Source organism: Monopterus albus, unplaced genomic scaffold, assembly GCF_001952655.1.
Source record: "Monopterus albus unplaced genomic scaffold, M_albus_1.0 scaffold3.1, whole genome shotgun sequence".
Classification (NCBI taxonomy): Eukaryota; Metazoa; Chordata; class Actinopteri; order Synbranchiformes; family Synbranchidae; genus Monopterus; species Monopterus albus.
The window spans coordinates 5,246,075-5,259,931 of record NW_018127883.1 but is presented as its reverse complement, the minus strand read 5'-3'; the positions used below and the strand labels follow the sequence as shown (position 1 = coordinate 5,259,931).

The 13,857-nt window shown below is 38.8% G+C and overlaps 1 protein-coding gene across 3 annotated transcripts in view; it reads right to left on the bottom strand.

The window, feature by feature from the left end:
- Positions 1 to 13,857, bottom strand: part of tasp1 (taspase, threonine aspartase, 1) — a 33,639-nt gene that overhangs the window by 11,022 nt on the left and 8,760 nt on the right. The window contains exons 1-13 of one of the 3 annotated variants that reach the window (XM_020600656.1): positions 13,664 to 13,824; positions 12,551 to 12,758; positions 12,257 to 12,324; positions 11,498 to 11,566; positions 11,179 to 11,299; positions 10,278 to 10,362; positions 10,124 to 10,203; positions 9,889 to 9,995; positions 8,806 to 8,925; positions 8,118 to 8,196; positions 4,043 to 4,153; positions 2,803 to 2,910; positions 1,371 to 1,444 (exon numbers count right to left, since the gene is read on the bottom strand). In XM_020600656.1, the coding sequence (XP_020456312.1) occupies positions 1,371 to 1,444; positions 2,803 to 2,910; positions 4,043 to 4,153; positions 8,118 to 8,196; positions 8,806 to 8,925; positions 9,889 to 9,995; positions 10,124 to 10,203; positions 10,278 to 10,362; positions 11,179 to 11,299; positions 11,498 to 11,566; positions 12,257 to 12,324; positions 12,551 to 12,713 (1,185 nt within the window). In that variant the 5' untranslated portion in view covers positions 12,714 to 12,758; positions 13,664 to 13,824. Of the gene's footprint in view, positions 1 to 1,370; positions 1,445 to 2,802; positions 2,911 to 4,042; positions 4,154 to 8,117; positions 8,197 to 8,805; positions 8,926 to 9,888; positions 9,996 to 10,123; positions 10,204 to 10,277; positions 10,363 to 11,178; positions 11,300 to 11,497; positions 11,567 to 12,256; positions 12,325 to 12,550; positions 12,759 to 13,478; positions 13,636 to 13,663; positions 13,825 to 13,857 lie in introns of those variants that run through there. The other 2 variants (XM_020600639.1, XM_020600646.1) reach the window with 2 other exon arrangements.

Sequence of the window (13,857 nt, the reverse complement as noted above, 5' to 3'; positions counted from 1 at the left end):
TGATAATGAATAGATGGCAAAAATTTCTAAAATCTTAATCATTATGGATTTCTGAATGTAGACTGGTGGGCATAAATGACAATTGTATCCATTTGAAATAATATTTCAAATGAAAAAACAACATTTTGCACAATAAAATGTGCAAAAGTGAAGCACCCTAACACTTTCTGAAGCCCCTAAAAACCAGCAGTAATAACTCACTTGCTAACACCTGCTTAACCGTCATCTGTATATATATATTATGTAACAATCTAAACAATACAAAAACTTACAAACAAAAGCTATGTGTGATGAAAGTGTCTCAGAACACTACACCATTCTCTCTATTTTGCTCACCTCTTTACATTGACAAAGGCACAACAGGCGAGCTGAGGTGCTCATATTTCCCCACAGAGCCCAAAACACAGAGCACATCTGACAAATATGCAGATTAACATTGATATCCCCAGTGGTGCAGGACTTTCAGTGAAGTTTATGGTACTTTAGGACCAGGCAGGGGCAGACTGGGCTAGTAACAAGAGAGATAAACTAAGAGATGGAGGGAAGGACAGGTAAAGGGGCCAGGGAGGCAGTATGGAAGGCAAACACTTTGAAATTGGAACCTGGCTTGAACAACACTGCCCTCTCTTCATACAGTGACAGAAATACTGTACATTAGCCAAACAAATCAGTCTGAGCTGACTCCACTCAGAGCCAGGAAACCACAGCATTAAGTCCCGTTTGTTTAAGAATCCACACTGCCTATATCAAATCACACAATTCATACACTTAGGATTTTGTTAATGATTTTTAGCATGTTCTAGTCCTGGAGGAGGATCACATAGCCCGCTTCATGAATTGATAACGTTGTCATTTATTCGTCACAAAAAGGAAACTGTAGGGTCTACTTCAGACTTCTGTAAAGATTATAGTGCCCTAATCCAAAAGACAAGATCACCAACAGACTGCGTATCTAACAACAACAGGTGGTGCAGATTCTTGCCCACAACCACAGGGACCTGGGTTGCTATTTGCCATGCTATTTAAACCAAGTTTTTAACAGTGTTTATAATGAACCAATGTCTCAACATTTTCCATCCTGGAAACTATAGTACAATGTAAAACAATCTTCATACAAGTCAAACCTAAGGCTCTAACTGTGAGTCAAAAACAAAGACACTCTAGTACTCGTACATTATGAAAAGAACAGATTCAATTTCCAGCCAGTGGCACTGGTGGGGGATGCATGAGCATTATAATGCACGTTTTATTAACTCTGTAATATGAGCCTACACGTTTGAAGTTTTGTTAAGGATGTAAGTGTGGTTATTATATTCCTCTACAGTCAAAGTGTGTTTGAAACTTAGAGCAAGATGTTTTTGGAAGCTCACCTTTGCTTTACTATCCTGGGCAGACATGTAGCCAACACACATGCTCTCTGTGGTGTGACTCCATAGGAACTCCACTGTGAAAATTCACAGATAATGAGGTTAATTACAGGCTGAATAAAAGACAATTAATTAATGTAAATATACATGTATATAAATGTAATATAAAAAGAATGAGGACCAAGTTTAACTTCACAACAGGAACAGAAACAAAAAATTTTTTCCATCTGCCAGAAGAAAAATTTTGACAGCTGGCTCAGTGTGCTGAACTCCAGTAAACTCTGAGTATGCTGGCCAAGCACAGAGCTGACACTGAGAGCCCTCCTCCCCCTCGCCAAAGACAGACCATGCCGAAAAGTTTGCAACAGAGACACCTGGACAACTCTACAAGCAACAAACCTTCCAACATCGATAGCTAAATGGGTGGCTACAGCTTGAAGGCTGAGTAACATGAAAATACTCAAGCACAGATACTGTACCTCAAAACTGTACTTAAGTACAGTACTTGAGTAAATTTACTTAGTTACTTTGCACCACTGTTTAGAACAGATAGTGTGATTAATTTCAAGTTAACTATGGACAATCATGTGATTAATTGCAATTAAATATTTTAATCAATTGACAGCACTAGTAAATATAGAAATTACAGTGTGATATAACTACAGAGGGAGGTAGAAACTGTGAGTAAGATTAGAAACTCAATTACAGCACCAAAAGGGTGTGACTAATATACTGTACTGTTTTTTCTCATAAATCTACAAAGAGCCTCCTCCAGTTCACAGTAATCTGAGGTAGTCCACACTCTACACAAGGGCTAGCGTCCATAAATGATGTCTAAATGGGCTTGTACATCACTAAGTCATAATTTGGAACATGTTATTTTTCAAGCCAACAAATAACACTTTGTATTTACCATTACGCCTAATAAAGATGTCATCCCCTCCTACACTGGAAAAGCATCTGCTCTTCTTTGTCAGTGAACTTGAATTCATCCTGTGGTTTTATGGAACTGAGGGCCTTATATACATCATTAAAATTAATACAAACAGCAAAGGGCAGTAAGTCATATGGCCTAAGCCTTGGGCAGAACTCAAATTCCATGATCACAGCTTTGTGAAAGGAAGGAGCATTTTCAGAAGCTCTAGGTAGAGAAACCACCTCCACCAATGTGACCAGTGTGCAGAATCAGAAGGCCTCCACTTGTCTGAAGATTAGTGGTGATGTCCGTAGTGAGAGGTCTCTGCTAGAATTTTATATGAAGGGTGTAAAGCCAGAGTCTGACTGTGCAAGTGAAAACAAGGGCCACCTGCTAGGAAAGCCACAGCGCCTCTTCTCCCTCCTCGTGACTATCTGATAATGCAGTTTTAAATATTAGCAGCCGGAGCTTTGCCTACCTTCAGCTTGAGTGTGGTCAGTATTGAAAAGATTGTCTTACCCAGTATACCCTGAATATTTTTAGATGGCTGAGCTTCCAAACATCTGCAGCACCTCAAGACAATTATTCCACCCAAAACACGATCTTCAGTGGCCAGAAAGGGTGAGCCTGAACACACAAAGAAAACAACACATTTGTCATGACCAGAAATGACAAGATGGTCCTCAGTAAAATTTCTTGTATACTTTTACTTCTCTGCTCTTGAATTCGACTTCAGTTACACTGAAGGAAAAACCCTTCCATTCAAGTTGTTTTTCTTTCTTGCTCCATGACTAAACTTCAGAAGACTTAGTATTAATACAAAAAACAATAAAAGAGGTCTTGTTTGGGAAAAGAAAACTAAAAACAGCTATGGCATGCATTCAAATGTCCTGACACAGAAACAAGCAAAAGAAAAACAGAACCAATTGTGCATTTGATGAAAAAATTGTTGTGTCTGCATGGCATTGTTTCTTGGTCAAGTCAAGTCAGATATTGTTTACATAGTTCAATGTGACAAATCACACATTTGTCTCAAGTGGCTTAGTTGCATTTCATTTTTACTGATGGTGTTGTTATTTAAGATATTGGATTAGAGACGCTGACTTAAACATGTCATGGATGTGGCGTGAGAAACCTCCACATCACAAACACTGTCAACACTGCCCCTGCTAAGGCAAGATTTCTAGGGCTTTGTTTAACTTCGTGTGCACCTCAAAAAGAAACAACAAAAGAATTAACCTCAAATTGGCTTTATCCAGCCTGATCAAGCGTCTTAGCATTACAGATGTCCATGACAAAGCCTGGGACAAGCTTCTAAAGGAGGCCAGAAGAATGCAGAAACCGCCATGTTTCCACATCCTTTCTTCCTCTGCTGTCTTCTCCGAGCTATCCCAGTGGTCATTTACAAGCGCAGCAAACACAGTTAACAAGACTGTCTGAAATTGACCACTTCTGAGAATACTGGGGAAAAAAATGATACTTTCATTTGAACTTTCAACGGAATAATTATATTTTCTAAAATTATCTGCGGCTGTCAGCTATGTTGTGTGAAACATCTGAAGGCCCTGTTAAATGGTGAAAACAATCCATAAATCAAAAGCCGGCTCTTCTGATTCTGTTATTTCCAGTGTTTCCAGTTGTTAGCTCGCTCCTTAAGTTACACAACATCTGCTTGTTAGTTTTATTCTCTCCATGCATAACTGTATTTCTTGTAAACACATTCATAGCTGATAAGAGGAGGAGAATGTCAGTGGCTTACTGATGAACTTGTTTTGCATAGCCTCCAGCAGTGCTTGGTGGGCATCTTCAGACTGCATGGCAGCAGAGCATTCCCGTGCCAGCATGGTACGAATCAGATGCTCTCCACAGCCTGGCAAAAGACACAGCTGAAAGTGTAAAATTACCTCGTTTTACCTCTGTTAGAATTGCAAAAAACCTCCAGTGAGTTAATATTGAGAGGATGTAGCACATGGAGTCCAAACCTCTTACTGTGTATGGTATCAATCACATCTTGATGGTTTTCATCTTGATGTTTAAGTGAATTTCGAAGAGACTGGTATGTACGGGCACTTCCTGATTACCATTTGAAATACTATGCTTTGATATTCAAAACCTGTTAGAAATATAACCTTTTTCCAATATATCTGGTTGTTAAGTTACATAATGGAAAATATTACAGAATTCTTAACTCTTTAACTCTCCAGCTAGTACCAAACATTTTGCCCTACTGAACTCATTTTGACACATTCTTTTCAGTGTAATTAAGCTTTATTCAGGTAAACTTGACTGTCTCTGGTGGCGACAGCTGCCTTGCTCAAGGGTACACTGACAATAATTGCTAAAGGAAGGTTTGTATTCATCTTCCCTGCCCAGATTCCCAGCTGGCCTCCACAATTTGAAACAGCAACCAGCCAGTATTAATTCCACTTCTGTAAACTCTGCTCTAGCTGGCTCGCAGACTAACTGCAGTGAGTGCATGCATACCTGCAACATGTGTCACTATTACATGTTTTTTCATATTTTTTATTTAAATATAAGTGTTAGAAACATGATTTTCCCAAATAATGCTTAAATTGCCAAACACCACAAATATTTAGTTAAATGCAGAGGGTAAACAAAAAGAAACTATTTTTATTAGATCTGACTAACAGTAGGAATCTAATACATAAACCATGGTAGGACACAAGTGACTACTAGTGAAACATTTCTCATACTATACAGAAACAAAACAAAACACAAGTTATGTGTTAAAATGTGTGCGAACATTTTTTTTTACTCATACTAAAAACCAATCCTCTGTATTAATTCAAATAAAGTCAGAGAAGTGCCAGAAAAGTGTGATTACCTTGTCCTCTATCATTTCCAAGTCAAGAAATATAAGGTGTGCTTTTTATATCATAGATAATATGATGCTTAGTGCTTAAATGACAAATATTAACACCTTGTTGTTGCTAAGAAAATTACTGATATTCAACGCATGCTCCATGCTTACAACATGAAATTTCTCAAATGTAAACTCTGCTCGAAAAACAGGACAAAGGACACGGAATCTAAAAACAAAAACATCTGGAAAAAGCTCTTGTGAAAACCCATAAAGACTGAAGGACATAGTGTTGTTGTTTCTATTTACACAAATAGAGGCCCCATAAAATATGAGGTAACTACAACAAAACTGAATGCAGGTCGGTAGTTGTGGAAACCACAAGCCTGGAGCAATTCAAGGTTATTTTTAAGAAGAGTATACCATCAGATTGGCCAGGTACTGTGTTTACTGTGAACTGCTCTGTCCCAGGGGAGATGGATGTTATGACAGCAAAAACACAGCTCAACTGGAAGTGCAGCGAGAAGCCCAGACTAGCAAGCAACAGCTCAACAGAAGAGAAATGTAAAAAGAAAGAGGCTGACAAACAGCATGTGGCAGCCAACAGCAACAAGAGTAAACAGTGACGCTCATGAGCTGTTCTCTCACTGTCCACAGAACAGTAGAGGCTGGATGAAGCAGTCAACACGTATTCAACAAACATGAGCCACATATTACAAAAGAGACTAGCATGAAGGGGGTGGGACAAGGGGCGGATGGGCAAAGTGGCGGCCAGGTAAAGAGAAAAAAAGGGCGACATATATCGTGAGGATCATACTCCTGGTGTCAGAATGAAAAAGACTGTTTCCCTATTTCTTTTGATGGAAATGCCTTTCATGTAAGGAAATTAAAAACAGGTGTTGTACTGGAACACACATGATGCTTCCATACCCATAAGGAAATGTGTTTTGTAGCAACATCAAAGGCAAAGCCACAATATAGGAAGACAATGAGGTGGACACGCATACAAAGCTAATGCTCACACTTCACCTACTGAGATAAATGAAGAACAGCAGACTATTACTAATATGGTGGTCAATCAAATACATGATAGATCAGTCAAAATGGATGAGACTACTTATCTTGTGTGATCATAGTTATGAATGCACATAATATATTTACAAAGACTAATTACAAATCTATTTACTCCTGAGTCTAAGTCAAAAACAGAGTTTCTGCCATTTTGTGTTTCAACTAAATGTGCCAGAGGATTGAGGAACTGCTAGACTGTGGCCCACATTTTTCTGGGCTTTCAAGATGGCAAAACCTATATTGGGCCTCTCAGAACTTCAGTTAGGACTAGAGAACAAAGTCCCAAGAGTTGTTTATATTAAATAATAAGTCTGGTGTAACTGTTTGTTGTTACACTAGCTTAAATTTGTCACTGATTGCTGAGGATCATACAATCAGGGAAGCTTTAGCAGTGCAAAATGCTGCCTACATTAGTGGCCCAAGTACTTAGGATTGCAGCTTTAACTTGCCTGATCAAATCAGCTCACCTACACTAAGATGCTCTAGATTACAGTTCCACATCAAAGGGTTTCATTGCTACCCAGAAGCCATTTTGCGGACGTCTGCCTATCTTAAAGAACAGGACTAATATGCTGTAGCCTTGCTCCTTCACATCCACGACACAGCATGGTTGTATATTTGTATGCATATGGTCAACTTGCTTTTGATATGGCAGATTGGTTTGGTTTGTCCAACTGATTCTCTGAAGTAGTTTAAACCGTAACGTGCCAGTGCTTCAGCAGAAGATGGGTGGAAGCAGAAACATGGCTATAGTCATTTCTCTACATTCACATTTGTAAGGCGAAAGCTTTTTTGATCACATACTGTAATTCACAAGGTTCTTGCCAACAGTGGCATGAAAAGTTCACTTTCACCAGATACTCTGGTGCAAAGAACACTAGAGTTTAGTCAGTAAAACACATCAAGTGTGGGTGTATTATTGCCCTTCTATGCTTCTAGCCATCACTTCTAACCACCTGAGACCGAGGGGAAGATGAGCTACACCTGACTGCAATAAAAGTAGGTAAAGAATGCAGATAGTCTGCTCCAGACCTACAGTCACGTAGTGTACATTCAGTAAGGCCAAAGATTTTTAAAGGTCGGTCTGTCCAAGTCACTGTAAATCAGTGTAAACTAGATATTTTGCATCTCTGTAAAACCTGAGGCTGCATGTCGCAGTATTTAAGTATAATTCAATTTCTGTTTTCATGTATTACTAGATCAGCTACACCCAATGTTCGCATAATTTTGTGCAAAATTTTTTGGCCAAAAGTTTATTTTTTCTGGTGTCAAAAACTCCAAAGACATGGTTTAAAAATATCCTTAGAATTAGTTTGACTACAGTAGTTGGTAATTTAGGTCATTTTCAGAAGGTCTGATAAAGGCTAAAATGTATGAGATTATATTTGGTGTTGCAGGGATGAATTATGCCACTGATTATCTATTTTAACAGACACAACAACAAGAAATTTTGTGAAAGCCACTTCTGATTTAATACCACTTACTGTACTTATACCAGCAAAATTCCAATCTGAATCTAGATAACTGCACTTGGAGTTTGCCAGTTTACCACCATACCACTGTGCTCCCAGTGGTTCAATCATAACAGCAGGTGCTCCATGTCAAATGTCACTGCTAATTCAAAGAGCTTAGCAATGCACCTGGCATGCAGCTGACTAACAAAATAGCAGAGAACGATGACTCAATCAGTTGGGGAAGGAGCTGATGAGAATCACTCGGCAGCAATGGTTGGAAAAGTAGGCTCATATCAAGCTTTTTGGAGCTTGACTCACTGGGGCAAAAAAATAGGCCTACATATAACATTTGTGATTCATATCATCTCCAAAGCTAAATGTGAGGCTCCTGGAAAACATTAACAGTGGCAGAAAAAGTTACTCACACATGCACACTACACACAGATGTACACAGCCGCAAAGTAGTGTGAGAGTGTGCTGTGGTATACCTGAGGTACTCACTGCTGTAGAGTACGGGTTCATATTACAGGCGTTTTCAGCCCAGCAGCCACATCCATAATGAGCAGCCTGAGAAAAGCAAGGAAACAAAGACATTTTAGATATAAAAATGCTATGCTGTTATTTTTTTGTCTTACCGTTTCTTTTTAGCAAGTACTGTAAATAACGTAATTTCTCAACTAATCGTGAGAACGGTTTTTGCCTAAGACGTGTTAATGAGGTTAAAGTAGTAAATCCTACTGATTCATTCATTCAGTTCGGCCCCCCCAATGTGCATTGTGCACAGGTTTTTAGCAACTAGGTTTAGAGTGTCATCAGGTGGCCCACCTTCAGAGTCAGATCATTCATGCAGGGAAAAACCTTTTTGTTTTTCAGATGCTATTATTCCTGGTGGCATTATAATCTGACACATGCAAAGGTTGATTTCTAAAAGCAGTACTTTATGAGCTACATGTGTAACCGATGCATCAGAAATATACTGTATATCACACAGTGTTGCTAAAATATTTCAGTTAAAAACACAATGAAATAATGATGTCTCTAACAATAGCTGTCTCAAATAAAGGACAGGTTCAGCCTTTATTTGAGTTAGATCAAAAAGCATTATTTACCAGTAATGAAGTGGTTACATTTAAAAAGCTACAGACACCACAAAGAAGATGAAGAGGGTCTGACTACCTGGCCTATCCTGCCAGGATGTTTCATGGCCAGGCCTCCACTGGACACTGCTGCAGCTACATTCCCATCCAGGTCTACCACAACAGCTCCTACTGTGTCAAGGCACCCTGAACCATTTTCCTACATCAGCATAAGGAGAGGGGATACAAGGCTTTTATAATGTATACAGACAAGTGACAAATGAAAGGAAAAATCTACATTAAGTGTCTCATTAAGTTGTTGGGCCACCACGTGGCACCACCTTGGCTCTGATTCCACCAGTCTGTGGAACTCCAACCATTTCAGCCATAACAAATCAATGTTTGATCACTTTGACAGCACCACTGATAATGCACAGATTTGTTCATTTCCATAATCCAATCAACAAAAACTGCTGCAATGAAATTTCTGGTTTTACTGGATTAGTTGAAGTCATGGGCGGCACAAACATTAAAATCATTGCCCTGAACACCAACAAGAACATGTATGTGCGTTAATGCTCAAGTGATTATGAATGCAAATTATGTGATGTTTGATATGGTGGCCAAATGGATCCACACATGGCTGAGGTAAAAGTGAAAGCACACTAAAACTTTTAAAGAGAACTGCTATAACACAGCTTATAATAATTGTATTATTTTCTGTGATGCTGATATTGGCGTTTCAGTTTTTCACTGTCTAAAACTATAAACCTCAACTGTCAGAAAAAACACAACATGTCCCTATAATATCAATTTTGCAGTCCTGAGTGTAAAGCAGTGAGGTCATATTAGTTCTAAGGAGCAGGCTTTCTCCTCACTGAAAGTGAAAGTCAGACACTTCATAAGTAGCTACTCTGAGGTAGGAGTGTTTTTAAGCCCTGAGGCAATTTTCAGTGTGCTTCCTAGAAGTCATTGTGATACGCTTAATAAGTACAGGCCTAGATCTCCACCCCTTGTAGCACCTATAGTACGAGACAAATAAAAAACAGGATGTTCGTTGCAAGGGAAGCTACAACAAAATCAGTAGGAAGAGGTGGGGCTGTTCTGACTTTGTGATGCAGATCAGAAAGAGTATACTTAATACAATTACAATAGATGCTGTTACTGATAACATAGTACTCACATTTTCACTTGATTGTCGTCTTTTCTTTGTCTGATTATGTCCTGTGTCCATTTTTTCTGCCAGCTCCATTTTTCGCTTGTTCCTCGTGTACGCAGATAAACTGAACTCTGTGTGAGTAAACATTCTCATTCCTCTGCATCCACATATTTGATCAAAGTTTCAGTTCAGTTTTTCAGCTATGGAAAATGGATTTCTTCTATGAAAAATATCAGTGAATCAGTGCAACAATACTCACTGGTGGCCATTTTGTCTGAAGGGCACGGTGGTATTCCATGGCTGACAGCCCAGTCATGAGCTCCTCGCCCCACTAAAAAACTGACGAAAGAAGAAAATTAACAAGTGGCTATAGTTACAGAAATACAACATTAATTAATAACCAAGATAATCACCAGGGTGGTATTCTGCCAGCTGACAGTTTCCCTTTCTGTGCTTCACTCAGTAGGCGATTTGCAACTAAGATTGGATTCTTAATACCTAAAGGAAAAGTCAGAATTATCACAGGGCCAGCAGTTCATTCCTGTATAACAATTTCAACAAATCAAGATACTCAATTTATAGTTAGATTTTAGAACTTTCTGTCAACTCAATATAAGCAAAATAATGAGTTTAAATAAGGAGATATTTGATAGAGCAGTCATCAAAAGACCAAATATGAGTCTTTCTCTGCACGTCAAGTTTCACAGTACAGACAAACTGAATATATTTTTGATTGTTGTAACATCTGTGTTGATTTTCTGTACATTGTTAACACTGTTTCATTTATTTTCACAGGCGATGCATTCATTGAGTTTACTATACAGTGTTCTCCCTTGCTTCTCTCAACCTATTGAAACACACGTTACTTCTTGAATTATTAGACCTTTTGAAAAACACGGGTTGGCAAGTACACATTTTATATCTAAGCCAACAAAGTTTCATTCATCATGTGCAAATGATATGGCTACCTGTTACATCATGCAGACATGGTAATAAAAACAATCCTGGGCTGTTGTTTCGAATATTTACAGTAAAAAAAGGGTTTTGTTGAAAGCCTTTGAGGAAAACTAACTGTGAGTATGATATACTGGCAGCACTTCTTGGTTGTCCGCCAGGTAGAAAGTGGGTGGTCCCCCATTGTAAGGATTTATGATGGCAATTTTGAGATGGTAGAAAGTAAATCAGTCAAACATACCACAGATAAAAGCTCAACTCATTGCAATTATTTCCAGGTGACGGAATTTCAGTGCCACAAAGACTTAATCTGTATCAATCAGTATATATAAATAAATATCAACACGTGTGGCAACTCACCACTAATAGCACCTACAGCGCCATAATGCAGCGACTTCCCATCCATAATACTTGCATCACATTCAATTTCTCCTGACAAATTAAGGTTGGAGCCCATACCCGCATTTGTAAAAGGAGAATCCTGAGGACAATGAAAAACATGCAGAGACTAGAATAAAACTATAAATCATCTCTTACATCATCCAGCAAAATGTGTGGACATGAGAGGCTGGAGCAGAGTAAAGCTGCTTTGTCTGACATTATGCACATGGCCTGTTGTTAAAAACTCATTTATAAAGGCAGACTTTATATAATCAAACCTGGATCATAATCAGCCCACCTCAAGTTCAACCAGTGCTGCAGCCACAGCCTCCACTGCAAGCGCCCCAGCTTTGAGCTGGTCCATAGCCTGGAAAAGACAGACAGAGACAAAATGATGTGCAACTGCTCATTCCAGCATCTGTATGATACTTTCATTACCTATCTTGATAGAAGTCAGTTATGTAACACTCTGATATAAGATATTGATAGTTACAATTTAAGCTTCAACAAAGGCTCAGAAAGGGACATAAAACTAGAGTAAAAACAGGTTTAAAGCATGCAGTAAGTGTCCCACATTACATTTTATAGTACAATTTTCTTTGCACCAAGTCACTTCATGAGGACATTCTGTATTTTCTACTGTCAAACTATACACTAAAAGATTATCTGCCTCTCCATTTATCTTATATATTTTTATTCTTTGTGTGCATCCATATTGAGTTTTGATGTTTATATTGAGGATAATACTAATACTTGTCCCTCAGTATGTTAAGCTTTTTCACTGCACCAATGGTTTCTCAGTAGGAAACTGACGCTAGATTTTGCAGCTTACTATTATATTAAATGCTGTAAATTTTGATTTATTTTAAATATCCTTTTGATACAAACTGTCTTTCACTTCCAGGTAAATAAAAAACGCTAGTGCTGAAACATCAGCTTATTATGGAATAAAGACTGCGCTGCATAACCATCAATGGGCTCCAGCCTCTTTGCAAGTACTTTTGTTTTCTCACTACCTAGTTTTGAGCATCTTAGCTATGCAACAACATAAACTTACTCGCTGGCAGGCTCTTTTGCACACATGCTTGTACTCCTTGGCCTTAGATTCAGAATGGTATCCTGCTCCTGAAAGCAAATATTAAGAAAAAAGCTTTGACCATTCATAAAGCTATTACAGTTGACTTACTCAAAGAAGGTCACTATATTGGGAGATGTTATGTTTCAGCGCATGATGGATGCATCAATTCCCACAGGTACTAAATTACTGAACTGTAAATTGTGTTTACTTACTATCAGGTGCTGTTTACAATTTTGATTAATTCTACTCATCAGTGATGGTGTGCACACTTACCTGCATGCACTAGCACAAATCCACCAACACCTTTTTTCTTCTGATTCTTGTTTGATTCTTGTTTTTTGGACCACGAGTTGGCCAGGGGAGAGGAGGGTTGCTGCTCTTCAGCAAAATTCATTAGATCTTCCATAACCCCTGCACAACTTGACAAGCCTATCATGGCCTATCAGACAGTGGTAAGTTGTAAGTCATTTTCATTGCACATCTGTAATAGAAAAGGAAACTGTCATTTAGGGACAATAAAGTTCTCAGCTATGCATCACTGTGAACTGTGCTGGCTCTAAGCGGGCGCTACAGCAACACTACAGCAGCAGCTGATCTTAATGACAATGATTCTTATGGTTGAAGTACTTAATCTACCCATTCTCAGTCTTTACAATACATGGTATAAATCACGAATTAACTTTAGTCAGACGGAGAACCAACAACATTACATGTAGTTACTCGATACTAACTCCAGTATAAACATCATGAAACTAGCATCCACCTTGCTGTTAACGTTAAGTACATCATGAAACTAGCATCCACCTTGCTGCTAACGTTAACACATGCTATTCATAGTCCTGATCCACAGGACTACAAACCATAACACAGAGATGTCACCCATTTCTTTAATATACTGTAAGCTGACGTTTACAACTTTACAAACTATTCATTTTCTTAATGTATCGATACGCATGACAGTTTAAAGTTTGCATTATTACACAATCGTCTTAAGGTTTCTGTTACAGGCCTGTTTGTTGAATAAAGAAAGATAGTAAGTTACTGTGAAGACGCGTTATTTCAAGTCATGCTAACAGTCTTGTATTCATTAGCATCTTGGCTAACAGCTTGCTAACATATCAAGAAAACAATCTCAACCTACAGTTTTTAACTTTACTCTTCCCCTATCTGCGAAAGAACTGCCCATTAACCACAACGTTACCTGACGTGTTTAATGCACATGTGCGGTAACTGGATTCATAGATGTAACTAAGATGAACTTTGTTGTCATCACTCCTCTGCGCTAGCCACAGCTAGTTAGCCAGGGCATATAAAACCACTTCCTGGTTCAGATACACGTTGCTAAGGAAGTGCAACAGTGCAACCATGACGTGAACTGCGCCTCACCCGGTGAGCAGAGGGAGGCAGAAGTAACAGCGAGGGGCGCAGTAAGAAGCTGCGGTCCGACCAGCAGTTTTCAACAGCTTTCACGGTCTGTACAGGAAGTCACTGAAGGCGTTGCAGAAACACACATCCGGATTAAATAAAATGTCAACAAACCCAAATGCTGTATCGAGTCTCTGGTAGTTGTTGTTTAAAAA